Below are 13,206 nucleotides of genomic sequence, written 5' to 3'. Positions count from 1 at the left end.
TCCCAAACTTCTGATCGTGCTCCTTTTCCAACCAAATCAACCAAACCTACATGGCTTCCCTCACAGAACTGATCTGACCTTGACGTCTTGTTATTCCCTGACCCCCACTGCCCCCTGCAGCCACGAAACACCCTCCACTGCCCTATGAATCAGCCACACCCACGCCAACACTGGTCATTAGCACCCAGTGCAGGACAGGTGTTTTCTGAGACCCTACGGCGCTGAGGCCTGAACGGGAAAGCACAGCTCAGACCTGATGTCTAGCACCGACACTGGTCGCAGGGTGCTGGAGGCACAGGTGGGATGACAGGGCGGCAGCAGAAGGCCCAGCTCACTGGGGAGACCGAGGCGGGGGCAGGAAAGGTCTCACGACCTGACCCGTCTGCACAGAGTCCTGGGGAATGAGCCAGACGCTGCCGGGGGGCTGGTGAGGAGAGGGCAGGCTTGCTGGGCAGGCAGAGCATGATCGACACACGTGACTACACAGCGTCAGCGAGTGAGGACGCTGGGTGTGTGAGGGATGGCACGTGAGGGGCTGGAAAGTTAGCTGGGCCTGGACTCTTGGTCTGCGCTGCCCCCAACAGTAACCACTAGCTCCTTGGGCTATGTAAACTGAAATTAAAATTAAATAAAACTAATTACCCAGTGACTCTGAGTTTGGCAGAACTTGTTAAAATTAAAGTGCTAACTCTAAGCACAAATCCTGGAGTCTCCCCTGCCCTCCCCCCACAGCCTCCTTTAGGGTAACAAGACGGGAAGGAGCTTCAGGAGTCGTGACCTCTCCAGGACACAGACCCTTCACGGAACCCCAGGCAAGGCCCACTCTGTAACACATGGTCCAGAGGACCACACCCACAGAAAGACAGTCAATGTCAGGAAACCTAAGTCATTCATCACATGACCAAATTAAAGGGGAAGAAACCCTGTGATTAGCTTGTAAGTGCAGAAAAACAACTGACAGAGTTTAACCCCTGTTCATGATTTAAAACAAAAACTTTGGGAAATCAGAATAGAAGGGAATTTCCTTAACTTGACCAGGGGATTTATCAGAAACCCAGAGCACACGTCACCCTCACTAAAGCCAGGCACAGACGAGGCCCGCCGTCACCGTGACCACTTGACACTGTGCCAGCCGTCCTCGCCGCACAAGCAGACAACCACCACCACAAGTGCAGAGCACGCGTGCAAGACTTCTGAAGGCACCGTGACTAGCCTGGCAGCACGCTCCTAGCTGAGGGTCTGAAACGGAACACTCTTCGGGGTTTTGAAGTTACAGACTTCAGCGAGCTAGGCTGGGAACACACTGCTGTTTGTGAAGGGCAAGGACCTACAGGATCCTGCAGTTTTTGCTATTTTATTGATTTCACTGGTTCAAAACCTGTCCGCCTCTCAAGCACCAGGACCAGGTCTTTTTCAGGTTCTGCACCTTCTTCGGTGAGACCTTATATAGAACGTGTAGCTGACCCTCGGCCCGGCGTTACAGAGTCTGGAAACTGGAATATCCTCCAGAAACCCCCAAAGGCCTGACGAGGCCTGCGGCCCGCCCCACAGACGGATCAGACCCACATTGCTCACAGGGGTCGCGGCAGCAGGCCGGTGGAGCTGCTCACCTCACGAAGATCTGAGTCCCCTCACAGTGGGCCGACAGGTTTGAGGACACAGCTCCTCAGCCAACTAACAGTGAACCCTGAGTCCGGGTGCTCCTGGCCTTGGCTCCCTTTTGTGGCACAGTTCAGAAGTCTGCCCAAGACTGTGCAGAGATGACCTCGGAGAGGCCCCTCTCCCATTTAGAATGGCCGCAGGCCACAGCACAGACAACAAAAGCAGCGCACGTGTGAGATGAAAGCCTGCCACCGTGGTGGTGCCGCAGAAATCAGATGTGAAGGAGGCAAGAAACAGACGGCAGTCACTAAGAAGTCTGACAGAGGAGCGCCAGCTCAGTGGCTCCAACAGGAGACGGGGACCTGCAGGCCGGGGCGGAGCCAGTGTGGCCATGCTTCCCAGAGCCCCTCCAGGGGCATGTGGCCGGCGAGGAACTACTAGCCTGCACCCATCATGACGTTTACAGCTGCACTGCGAATCTGAAAAGAACTGGCGAGCACTGCTTCAAATGCACTGTGTGCTCTGTAAGTGGCTTCCAAATAAGCATCACAAGGAAAACCTGGTATCAAGACCTGTGTTAATAAAATGCACACAAATTTACCTAACAAAATAAACGTCACTGAAAACGTGCACTTTCTGCTGTGAGTCGACCTGCTGACTTCAGCATGCACCCCATTGTGTCCCGGCACGAGGTCTGCTGTGACTGGGGCTGCCAGCACTGAGGCTGCGGGTTGCTTCGTGAGATTTTCTGCAGGAGCGTATCTGACATTTTATCAATTTTCTAACAAAGATGAGCCTGTGCTTTCTGGACATTGTCTGCCCAAGAATAACCTGACTGATGAAAACAGAGTCCTTGTGGTTTCTTTCAAGTTCAAAGGGAACAAAAGGAGCCCTGTTCTCCACACCGGCCCCCCCTGTGATGTGATGGGAAGGACCTGGAGGGCTGTGCCTCGCAGCGGCTGTTCCTGAACTCCAGCCACCTTGCAGAAGCACCCGAGTGACTGCAGAGCTTCTCAGAGATGGTTTGTCACTCACGCGAGATGCTGAGTTTCTGAGAAGAAAACCTCGGAAGGCCCAGGGCCATCTACAAGATTCCTTTCCTCCGTAATTGCATGGGACCTTCTCTAAGTTCAGGTCTTATGTGTGGAGACAGCTTTGTCACCTCCCTGCCTGCAAAAAGGACTTCTTTAATCCAGCCAATGAGTCAAGATGTCAATGCAGTGTGTGGAAATCTCAGGCTTCTTTTGATCTTAAAGATGCAGCGTGTGCTTCTGCAACAGCACGGAAGGATATTGAAGGCTGCTACCCAATGAGGAACCGTAACAAACCCTTGGCCAAGTGTTATGTTTATGAAGTACTGTCAAAGGTGGAGGAGTCTAAAGGATGTAATATAAAGTGCTCCTGAATATTTTAAGTATTACTTGTCAATTTCATCAACAAGGTATACAAAAGCAGACACAGAACCAACAGATGCACATAAGAAAATGCAGTCCTGGCTGGTGTGGCTCAGTGGATTGAGCGCTGGTCTGTGAACCAAAGTGTCACCGGTTCAATTCCCAGTCAGAGCACCTGCCTGGGTTGTGGGCCAGATCCCCAGAAGGGGCCGCACAAGAGGCAACAACCGCAGATGGATGTTTCTCTCCCTCTCTTCCCCTCTCTCTAAAAATAAAGAAATCTTTAAAAAGAGAGAGAGAGAAAATGCAGCAGGAGAGTATGGGTTGAATAAACAAACTGTTAACACAGACATGTCTACAAGGACGGAGGGGGAAACCTGGGAAAAGTAACCGAAGCAGGAGTCAGCTCACCTGGTGCGCAGTAAGGCTGGCTGTGTGTGCTGAGCTCCAGGCACTGCGCTACTGTGGGAAGCACAGAGCGTTACCCTGGACTCAACCATTTCGAACAGAAAAAAGGGGCATCAAGAACTGGTCTGGACCATTGAGAAACTTAAGCGGGAATCAGACTCTCCTACAACTCCTGCAGCACTTGAAACTCATTTTAGCTCCTGTCCTTGACAACAACCCTGATGATCACAGTCCACAGCTCACTGATGACGCAAAGGAATGCTCCTCTAACTGGCAGGGCAGGACAGGAAGTGCATTTTCTTTACATTAAGAAGTAAGTAAACTTTAAAATTCAACTATCGCTCAAATCTAGGTTGCAGTTAGTTGTATTTCAGTAAGAAGAACTAAGTTACCAAAACCATGTGGTACAACTCCCACACAGTGCCGTGACCTTCACATACCATCTATGAAGGACACTGCACAAGTGTCTTTCAAAGCGGTGAAGCCACACTGGCGCCTGCCTCATGCATCTGCGGACGCTGCACACTGCTCCTGCACTCCAGTGCACTTATACTGGAGCGACCCTGCCACATACTTGCATTCTACAGAGTATGTAAATTGCCACCATATGTTCGGAGGGAACAGAATGGAAAGACCCGTACAATGAATAATTTATAAGGTCCCCTCCAGACCACGCTGGATGAATGGATCTTTCACTCTAAACATGTAGCTGATTTACTTTTCTCCCGTGCAGAGTGGGAAGACCACATGACTCGGTGAGCGAGCTGACATGCGGTCACCGACCCACAAGGGGCTAATACAAGCCATGACCTCTTCATTTACCCTCTATCCTTTTACAAGGTTTTTAAAAGTGGCTGATTCCAATTACATTAGTATAGAAAAAGAATGCAAGAGTTACAGGAGCACCTGGCATTGTCCTTGATCATGTCACTGCTGACACAGATATGTGGCAGAACTCTTTCACGTCTGTAAAATCTGCCTCGAACACACCTGTCCTCTGGACAAGCGCTCTTCTTCCTTCCACCAGTCTTACCCCAAAGTGTGAAGTCACCATCTGACCGTCTTAATGAAGTCCCCTACAGAGTTTAACCTCTTCCGCTTTTGCATGGAATCACACTTTGTCAAAAAAGATCATGCCTTTCAAATATCTTCACTGTCTACCACTTTTCTTAACAGGTAGGATTAACTCAAGCTACCAACCAAACGGGGGAGAACGCTTCTTTCATCAGAACACACACGCCAAGGACGGCAGGGAGACACTGCACGGCCCCTGTGCCCGCGACTGCTCACGGGGTCTCCCCGGCCCCCTCGGAGGAAACAGCCGACAAGTGCTGTCTCCCTCAGTGCACAGGGCCCGCGCCTCTCTCACGGCCGTGATGCTAACAACTCCACAATCACTATTGCCCAGGCGGTAGGGGGCTTCTGAGAAACATAACATAAAACGTACACAATGTAAAGTTAGTGACAATATTGAATATTTTCATATTTACCTGAATTGTGGTATTTTTTCCCAACATATTCAAATGCAAAGAGTAGCTGGAGGTCTGTTGGCTGGGAATAATGAGCTATTGCAAGGCATACCTAGGAAAAATTCTACATTTAGAATTTGACGTTAACACACTCAGTTAAATGAAATGCACAATCAGGCCTTGGTTACTGGGAGCGTCTCGGGGCAGTGGTTACAGACCCTTATCTACACATTTTCCTGCTGACCTAGAAGGTGAAAGAGCTCCTCAAGGCCAGGTGTCTCACTCACTGTCGTGCCCTTAAGACATTGTTCAATCCTCAGTGAGTAGGTGGAAAGTATTCAGTGAGTGTTTGCTGAGTTGAATTTTAACAGGCAAGTAATTTTATTCAAATAAATGACACTTGAAAACTACAGAGGCATTCTCCCAAAAGGCAGTGACACATCTACTCCTAAAAACAAAAGAGAAAAAACTTGCACTTTTGGTGGACTGCAATACCCTAACACCAGCAATCTGGGCGGCATAATGGAAGGCATGAAAATGTAATGTTCATACCTCATGAATCAAAAATAACACAGCCTTAATAGAAAATCCACAATCACAAAAAGATTTTAAAAATGAGTGAGAAACTCCAAAATGCACGGGTAGCTCAAAGAAGCACATAAAAAACAAAACTGCGCGTTTCAGTAAAACGGGCCAACACAGGCCTGGGGTGGAAGGCGCCGGCTTTTGAACCTCACAGCACCGCCTCGCTCCGCCCAGCACCAGCCACAGGACCTGTGGGGGCCAACTCCTCTCTCTGGGCCTCGGGTGGCGCCCCTGCATTGTGAAGACAGTATCCACGGCCACGATGGGAGTTAACAGTCTCAATGCACGCGTGGCCCTGCAGGAGTTCCACATGCGCAGTCTGGTTCTTCCTACTCTCAACTGCTGCTGGACAGAATGCCCTGTGCCGACACAGCCCTGGACTGGATGGTGGCAGGAAGCAGTCTTAAGTGAGCAAGAAGAAAAAAGAAACTTAGGACATATGCAAGGAGAGAATACAGAAAATCTTACTGAAAAAGATTAAGTATCATTTAGAAGGAAGAGCATGAAGCCAGTATGATATACTTTTGACAGCAAGCAAGCAAGGAAAGTTGTTAATTGTTAGTCTGGGGTGGGTTGATGCAAATTCTATTAACTAGTAGGTACATATTAGCTTCCTGTTTAAAATACAACTAAAAAGCCTTCTAAAGAGTAATGTTTCCTGCCTTTCTAAAATATACAGCTGAGAAGACATCAGTTATCATTAGTTTTAGTTTTGACTAAAAACAACAGCGACAAACTTCCTGAAATCATGTCGTTTTTCTCTCCCTCAACGCCTGCTGGAGAGCCTGCTCTGGGGGCCCCCACCTTGGCCCCCGCCCCGCCCCGCCCTGCCTGGCAGTCTCCCCGCCAGCAGTTCTGCAGCAGCGGCCAAAAGCTGCACCCGGACACAGTCTTACCGCCTCCTTGTCCTCTGGGCCCCGTGTGGGGTGTATAAGCTCTGTCGTACTTTCCTCAAGGTCATTTTTCATTTCTGCCCCATTTCCCTGCACTGCCACAGCCACAGCCTGCAGCCACACTCACCTGACGGCATCTCTGTGGGCTTCCCTACATTCTGAAACAAACCCACAACACTAAGAACTCCCTTGCAAAGATGCGATTCTGACCAACCAGTCTGCTCTCCGGATAATTAGCTGTGGCTCCCAGATGCCTCCATAACAAATTCAATCTTCCTCTTGATTCTGCACACACTGGCTCCCCACCCCAGACGCCCCCACCCTCCCACCAGCCCCTCAGTGTCCCTGCACATGTTCTGTCTGACCCGGCCCCGGCCATCATCTCTGCCACACTCTGCTCGGGAAGTCCTTCCCCACCGCTCAGCCCACCAGGCTCTCTGTGAACCTGTCGCCTCCATCTGACTCTAATCCCTGACAGGCTTCCAAGACCGAGGCGTCTCACCGTTCCCTGTTGTCCCTGTACAACAGCACCCCGGTATAATGTGTTCCTTAGGCGAACTGCACTCGGGTAGCTGTACTGCCAAGATATTCCCGTAGCAGTTATGAGTGTCAATAAAAAGTAAGGCACAGGGGTTATTGCCCTTCCATCATGTCCAATTTATCCAGGGCAGGTGCCACGCCTCTCATTCATTCTGCTGCAGCCAACAGGAACAAACGCCTGACCTCATGAAGCTTACATTCTAGTGGGGAGGACAGATGATAATAAGAGAAATAAGAAAAACCATACTAAGTTAGATCACTCTGAGCGCTACCGGAGAAGGGAAGTCCAGAGGGAAGGGCGATGAAGCGCTACAGAGAGGGAAGGAGGGAGCGGGTTAGTAATGTAGAGACAGACCAGGGGCACTGTCTGGGCGGAGCCAAGGAAAGGCCTGGAGACCCCTCTGTCCCGGCCGTCTCTCAGTAGCCTTCTGGAGGTGCTGTGTGCTTACCAGCAGCTACACTAAAAACACTCATTGGCAAAATCAGTCACTAATGTAAGGAAAACGCTGCAGGCTGGTAATGCTGTATTACCCCCTGTAAGACTTTTAGAAAGCAGTCACAGGCCTTGTCCTCACAAAAGTCAGTCATATATCACGGGTTACAGAACGTTTTGTAGGGCCTTAAAGCAAAACCAAACAAAAGCTAGCTGCTGGGCACAACCCGGGGGAGCCCGCTTCTACGAGCCCTCAACCACAGCACAACACGCTTCTCTGCCAGCTGGGGGGCGAAGGGCATGCCTGACAGCACGCAAGTTCCGATGCGGAGCTGGGACTCATTGGCTGATCACATGCAGGTGGCTGCCCTGGGGGAAGGGGGCACAACCTGAACTGGTTGTTCGGCAGAGGAATTACAAGTGTGGGTATCTGCTCGTGGCACCAGGGTACGAGGTATCTCCGGGCATGCAGGCAAAGCCCATCCAACTTGTGTTATCTGGGCTGCGTTCGGGTTGCTGGCTTGGGGTACTCTGGGGAGAGACAGCGGGCCAGGAGTCCTCTTTGCTGAGCTTTTTCATGCTCACTATTTTAACAGCCTCCGTCCACATTCCTAGCTCCCATCACCTTAAAAAGTAGGTCTCTTTCACACAAATTTATTCTAATTTTGTAACATACTCCCTAAGCTTCAAAATTTTTAGAAAAACTCTACATCTTTAAAAACTGCCTGTGAAATAGTTTGCGTGCCCTGGCTATCAGGGGAAATGAAGAAAACCTTGGTACTACAAACATTAAATGATGGTAGATACTTTATTGTGGGGGAGTGATTTTCGGACCAAGGCAGACGGACGTTCTTGTCTGGGCAGAGACCGGAGCACCCACGGGTGGCGGCTTCCCCTCTCAGACCAGCTGGAGGGCAGCCCAGGAGCAGGCCGACCCTCACCAAGTCCTGGCACGGAAAGCAAACCGCCTTCCTGGACGTCTGCGGTCTGAAAGCCACCGAGAAGTCAGTCTCCGACTCAGGGCAAAAACGACAGGCCAGGGGAGGCCAACTGCCTCCGAGGAGAAGAGCTGAATTTTCGCTTGTGGCACGTGTGCCTAGGCAGGCGATTCACGGCCAGCTCATGGGAGAGTAAAATGAAGAAGCGAAGGCTATGCGTCCCACTGACCATCTCTACACATACATAAAGTGACGTATGTACTACGAGTGATAAATCGTTAAAAACAATTTTTTATCCTGCTGCGAGCAAGGGCTCTTCAAAATGAAATGGTGGCTCCCAGCTGCTTTGACACTAGCTGTCCAGCTCTGCACTGTCCAATCCCACCCCGGCCTCTCCCAGTGTCCTTCTTCTGTGCCTGTCACCGCCCGGGGCCAGGAGGGTGAAGGCGTCTCGTTTTGTCTTAGCACAATTTTGGGCCGCCAGCTAGACCACAGAAGGCTTTCCCTCAATGTCTAAGAACATGGGAATCAGTTTAGCATTTTAGGATTTCATATTTCAAACAGAAATGTAAAGGCTTTCAGTATTTCAAAGCTAATCAACAGTTCACCCACCAGAGAACGCTGAACATGCATCTGGTCATTTTAAAACAACTTTTAAAGTCAAAGCATTTCCAGAGAGAACTTAGCATTCAAAGTTTCAAGGAGATAAAATCAATCTGTAGCTTCCCAACTTGTCACCTAATTTTAGATGAAAACTTCCCCTTGAAATAGAAGAATGCTAGAATTTTGCCTTTAACTCACAAAGAATTAAGCTTTGGCAGCCACATGTGATGTGACCCTCTGTGTTTGAAGACTTGTAAACCAGGGGAAAACTGTTCTATTTATATTCTTATTGCCTATATATTCCCTGCATGTCCCGCCTATGACTGTACAAAAAACAAAAACAGTATTTCTTTTGGGTCTGCGGTGACACGCTTTTTATATTTTCAGACAGTGGGGAAAGGATTCGCGCCAGAAGCCTGGTCTTGGGAAGAGAGGGCACAACAAGTGGAACCAGGCTGGTCTGTGCACACAGTTCAATGGGGCCCCTGGCCACCGAGAAGCAGCGCAGCAGGCAAAGGACAGCCTGACTTTCCAGGGCATTTACTCTGTGTCACTCATTTGGCAACTGACCAATTGTGAGGGAACATCTTTTATGTTGCCACTCTATACTGTTCCTTTAATTTTCACGTGTTCATGCTTTATTTTCTCAACTCACTTAGCCCACTGTCTCACACCAAGTCATCTAGATGGCTCGAGAACCAAGCCAAATTATGATGATTTCCAATTGCTGAAATAGTGTCATCTGAAAAATGTAGGCGATTGGGAGAGATGTCAACTTTCTGGGAATATGAACCCACTGCATCAAGTTCTTATGTAAGAAATCTCTGTTCCAACTCCGTTTCCTAGGTTCTGTGCTGTCCCTGTCCCTGAGATGCTACACATTCTGAAGTCAGAGTTTTCACAGAGATTCTTAATGTTTTACTCGATTAAATTACTACATGTATTTAAGGTCAAGAAAGTAACTTGGCCCTGATGGGCGTGGCTCAGTGGATTGAGCACCAGCCTGCGAACCAAAGGGTCACTGGTTCGATTCCCAGTCAGGGCACATGCCTGGGTTGCAGGCCAGGTCCCCAGTAGTGGGCATGCAAGAGGCAACCACACATTGATGTTTCTCTCCCTCTCTTTCTCTCTCCCTTCCCCCCTCTCTAAAAATAAATAAATAAAATTTTTAAAAAAGTAACTTGGCTAGAATATTTTACACAGCGTTTACCACCTAACTAATATAAAGCCTTTCTATATGAGACTAGGCATCTTAAATTAGTAAAATGCCAAAAAAACAAACTGCAGACCTGAACAGCTAAAAGGGGCCTTCAGAGTTACCCAGCTGGACTTTCAGTAACGTAGCAAGCTGACACGTGGATTCACGGACTTCGTGTGAAAACTTTTAGCCACAGACCCCTGTGCTGGACAATCTAGTCCAAGTTGTCATATGTTTTCAGATATTCATCTCATGCTTGCTGTCTTCCTGTGAAGAAACTGTTGATTCTAGCTCTAAAAATAAATCTACCATCTCCTGACCAAAGTAGATATGTAGGCAGCTGCCTTAAGACCATTCTGACAACAACTTCTGATAACAACAGAAAATTTATTGCAGTGAGTCTACTGTTCACGGAAAACAAATACACCCAGTTTCTGGTGGGGCCAAAGCTACCTCACTTTTGAGAAAGCGACTTCCTGCCTCACTACAACACTGTCCCTCTCTTCTCTGCAGACAGGAGCAGGCTTCTCCAGGAGCTCTGTTATTACTCTCCACATCTGCTGCACTACGGACCAGACATGCGGAGGCACTGGGTCCACCAGCTTCCCTCCTCTGCAGAGGTCAAAACGTGGATCTGAAGTGGGGATTTCTGCCCTTGATTCTGACTCCATGAATAGGCAACAAATGTTCCCCTGGAAGGCAGGGGACGAGAGGGGAGACAAGCCAATTAAAAAGCCCCTAGCTTTTGGCTGCCCCTGTGGAATGTCACTCAGGTGAACCCACTAAGATTTCTTTGAAACACTACTGCTCACTAGGCCCCTCCCCTTACTCTTCATCTGCCTAACCCTTATATGACTAAGTCTACCTCTTAGTTTGCTGATAAAGTTTAGTGGTAAAGTGCTGAGGTACTAAATTAAAGGTCCTACCAAAACTCATAATATAGCTCCATCTTTTCAATCTCTTTATTAAATAATCTTAATGTAAAAAAAATACTAGTCTCCACATGATACTTTTTAATATTTTAGGAGCTGATAAGAAAATTATATAGAATATTTTAAAGCAGCCATAAACTAATCCAAGGAAATAGTTCTATTAACATATGTGACAGCCTCCCCTAAAAAAAAAAAAATTCTAAGCAACTGAGAAATCAGAACTACCACAGAGAACTGAAATTGGTAAGCATAATGCAAAACCCAGAACCTGACAAAGCTGAACCAGAAAAAAGTGTTACCTTTTTGGCACTTTCAGGACCTGACTCGTCAAAGCGAAATCTGACAATTCTGAAATCTTTACAGTAAATAATCAACTCCGTTGGATTAAACTTCAGTTTCTGGTTGGGGCCTAGGACTTTCTGCTTCCTCTTATGGTCATTTACTAAAAAAGAAAACATGAAAAAAGATTAAAATGTGAAAAAATTCCTTCTTGTTCCTCACTCTTTAAAACTCGAACCAAGCCTGAGTAACAACCACTGGAAGGCCGCCCCTCCCCTTGAGCGCTGCTTTGCTGGACTCACGCATGTGTCTGTCTGTGACTCCTAGAGCTTTGGAGGACCAGTTCTAACTTCGCTTTTAGTTATTTCACATGATTCTTTGCACACCAACCACCACCCTCTGAATACATTTTACGGTTACAATTTTCATCTGAAGAGAACAAGTACTAGAAAATATAAAAAGCTATAAATTCTGTATCTCCATTTTAAAACAATTTCTTGATCTCTTTTAGTAATGTTCTTAGGACTGCAAAAAAAGGAAAAAAACCTACAGAAATAAAATTCCAACCCAAGCATCTGAATTATCTGCACACAGTTCTTCCAGGGGAGTAGTGTCGGCTTTATGCACGGAGGAAAGCATGATATGTACCTGTGACGATCTGCTCAATGCACGTTAACGGGACATCGTGTTCACCAAGAAGGAGGTTTCTGAAGTGGAATTTCTGAAACACAAAGTTACGTTCACGTTAATTCTTTTCCCAATAACCCCGAGATGGTCATACGAGCCCTAACTTCCTTCCAGAGTCAGGAGCCGTGACACAAGGAAGCAGCACGCAGACCAACGCACCTGCAGTGGCATCGGGTCGTCTGTGATGAAGGAGATTTTGAAGTTGGTGCAGATCAGCTTTCCCCATAAATCGTACTGACTGGTGTCTGTGGCAATGCATTTTCTCACAAAATTGACTTCGTTTACAACAATTTCTCCTTTAAAAAAAGAACAACAGCATTGTGTGAGCTGCAACTGCATGCTGAAATGTCAGCGGTCGCTGTGTGACTAAGAGGGAGCGTTTCTCGATGATAACAGTAAGAGGGAACACCGAAGGCTCCCCAGAGCCGTGAGCACCCTCACCCTCCCAACGGCAAGCGTCAACCAGGCCTCCTGCCCTGGCATAAGAGACAAACACTGCAGCACGACGGGCTCTGACGCCTGCAATGGACAGCACAGTCAGAGAGGCTGTGCCCAGGTCAGCATGCTCGGCCTCTCCTCACTGGAAGGAACTCTGGAGAAGAAATGAACACCTCCTTCTCTTTCAGGGCATATGTGATGGAATGCTTCTATGTTATTAACATGCAGCTAGATCCCCCAAACCAATGTTTTTGATTGATTTTGTAAGGAATGAGAAAGAGTTCAGCTTTAACCTCAAAGTTAAACATGCAATCTATTTATTTTAAATATATTCCATAAATCCAAATCAGATTTCCCTCTGCATTCAAATTATAACTTAGTTGGTGATAACACTTAGAGTTAAAAGGGAAGATGAAAAAATAAAACAAGAAACTAAAAGTTAAAAGTTAGGATACTGAACTACATTGTCTGTTTCTGTCAGTTTAAAAACCTTTCACAGAAACAGACAGAACCTGTTTGTGGACAAGCCCCCGGAACACCTACCACTTCACAAAGGTTCCAATGACAGCCTCAAAACAATGCTCACCCTGGCAAGGGAGCTCAACTGGCTGGAGCATCATCCAATGAACCCGGGCTGCGGGTTCGATCCCAGTCAGGGCACATACAAGAATCAGCCAATGAATGCATGAATAAGTGGCTGTCTTTCTCTTCTCCTTCTCTCCCCCTTCCTCTCTCTCTCAAATCAATTAAACAAACAAAACAAAACAAAACAAAAGAATCCTCTAAACGGCTAAGTGACACAGCGTG

The 13,206-nt window shown here is 47.7% G+C and overlaps 1 protein-coding gene across 1 annotated transcript in view; it reads right to left on the bottom strand.

Moving 5' to 3' along the window:
- The window catches only part of MTMR10 (myotubularin related protein 10), a 38,066-nt gene that overhangs the window by 17,819 nt on the left and 7,041 nt on the right, over positions 1-13,206 (bottom strand). The window contains exons 3-6 of the mRNA XM_028502404.2: positions 12,121-12,257; positions 11,923-11,995; positions 11,295-11,437; positions 4,895-4,985 (exon numbers count right to left, since the gene is read on the bottom strand). Coding sequence (XP_028358205.1) covers positions 4,895-4,985; positions 11,295-11,437; positions 11,923-11,995; positions 12,121-12,257 — 444 coding nt within the window. The remainder of the gene's footprint in view (positions 1-4,894; positions 4,986-11,294; positions 11,438-11,922; positions 11,996-12,120; positions 12,258-13,206) is intronic.

The sequence above is a fragment of the Phyllostomus discolor genome, chromosome 12, assembly GCF_004126475.2.
Source record: "Phyllostomus discolor isolate MPI-MPIP mPhyDis1 chromosome 12, mPhyDis1.pri.v3, whole genome shotgun sequence".
Lineage (NCBI taxonomy): Eukaryota > Metazoa > Chordata > Mammalia > Chiroptera > Phyllostomidae > Phyllostomus > Phyllostomus discolor.
Note: the sequence above shows the minus strand (reverse complement) of the source record. Positions and strands in the feature narration are given on the sequence as shown.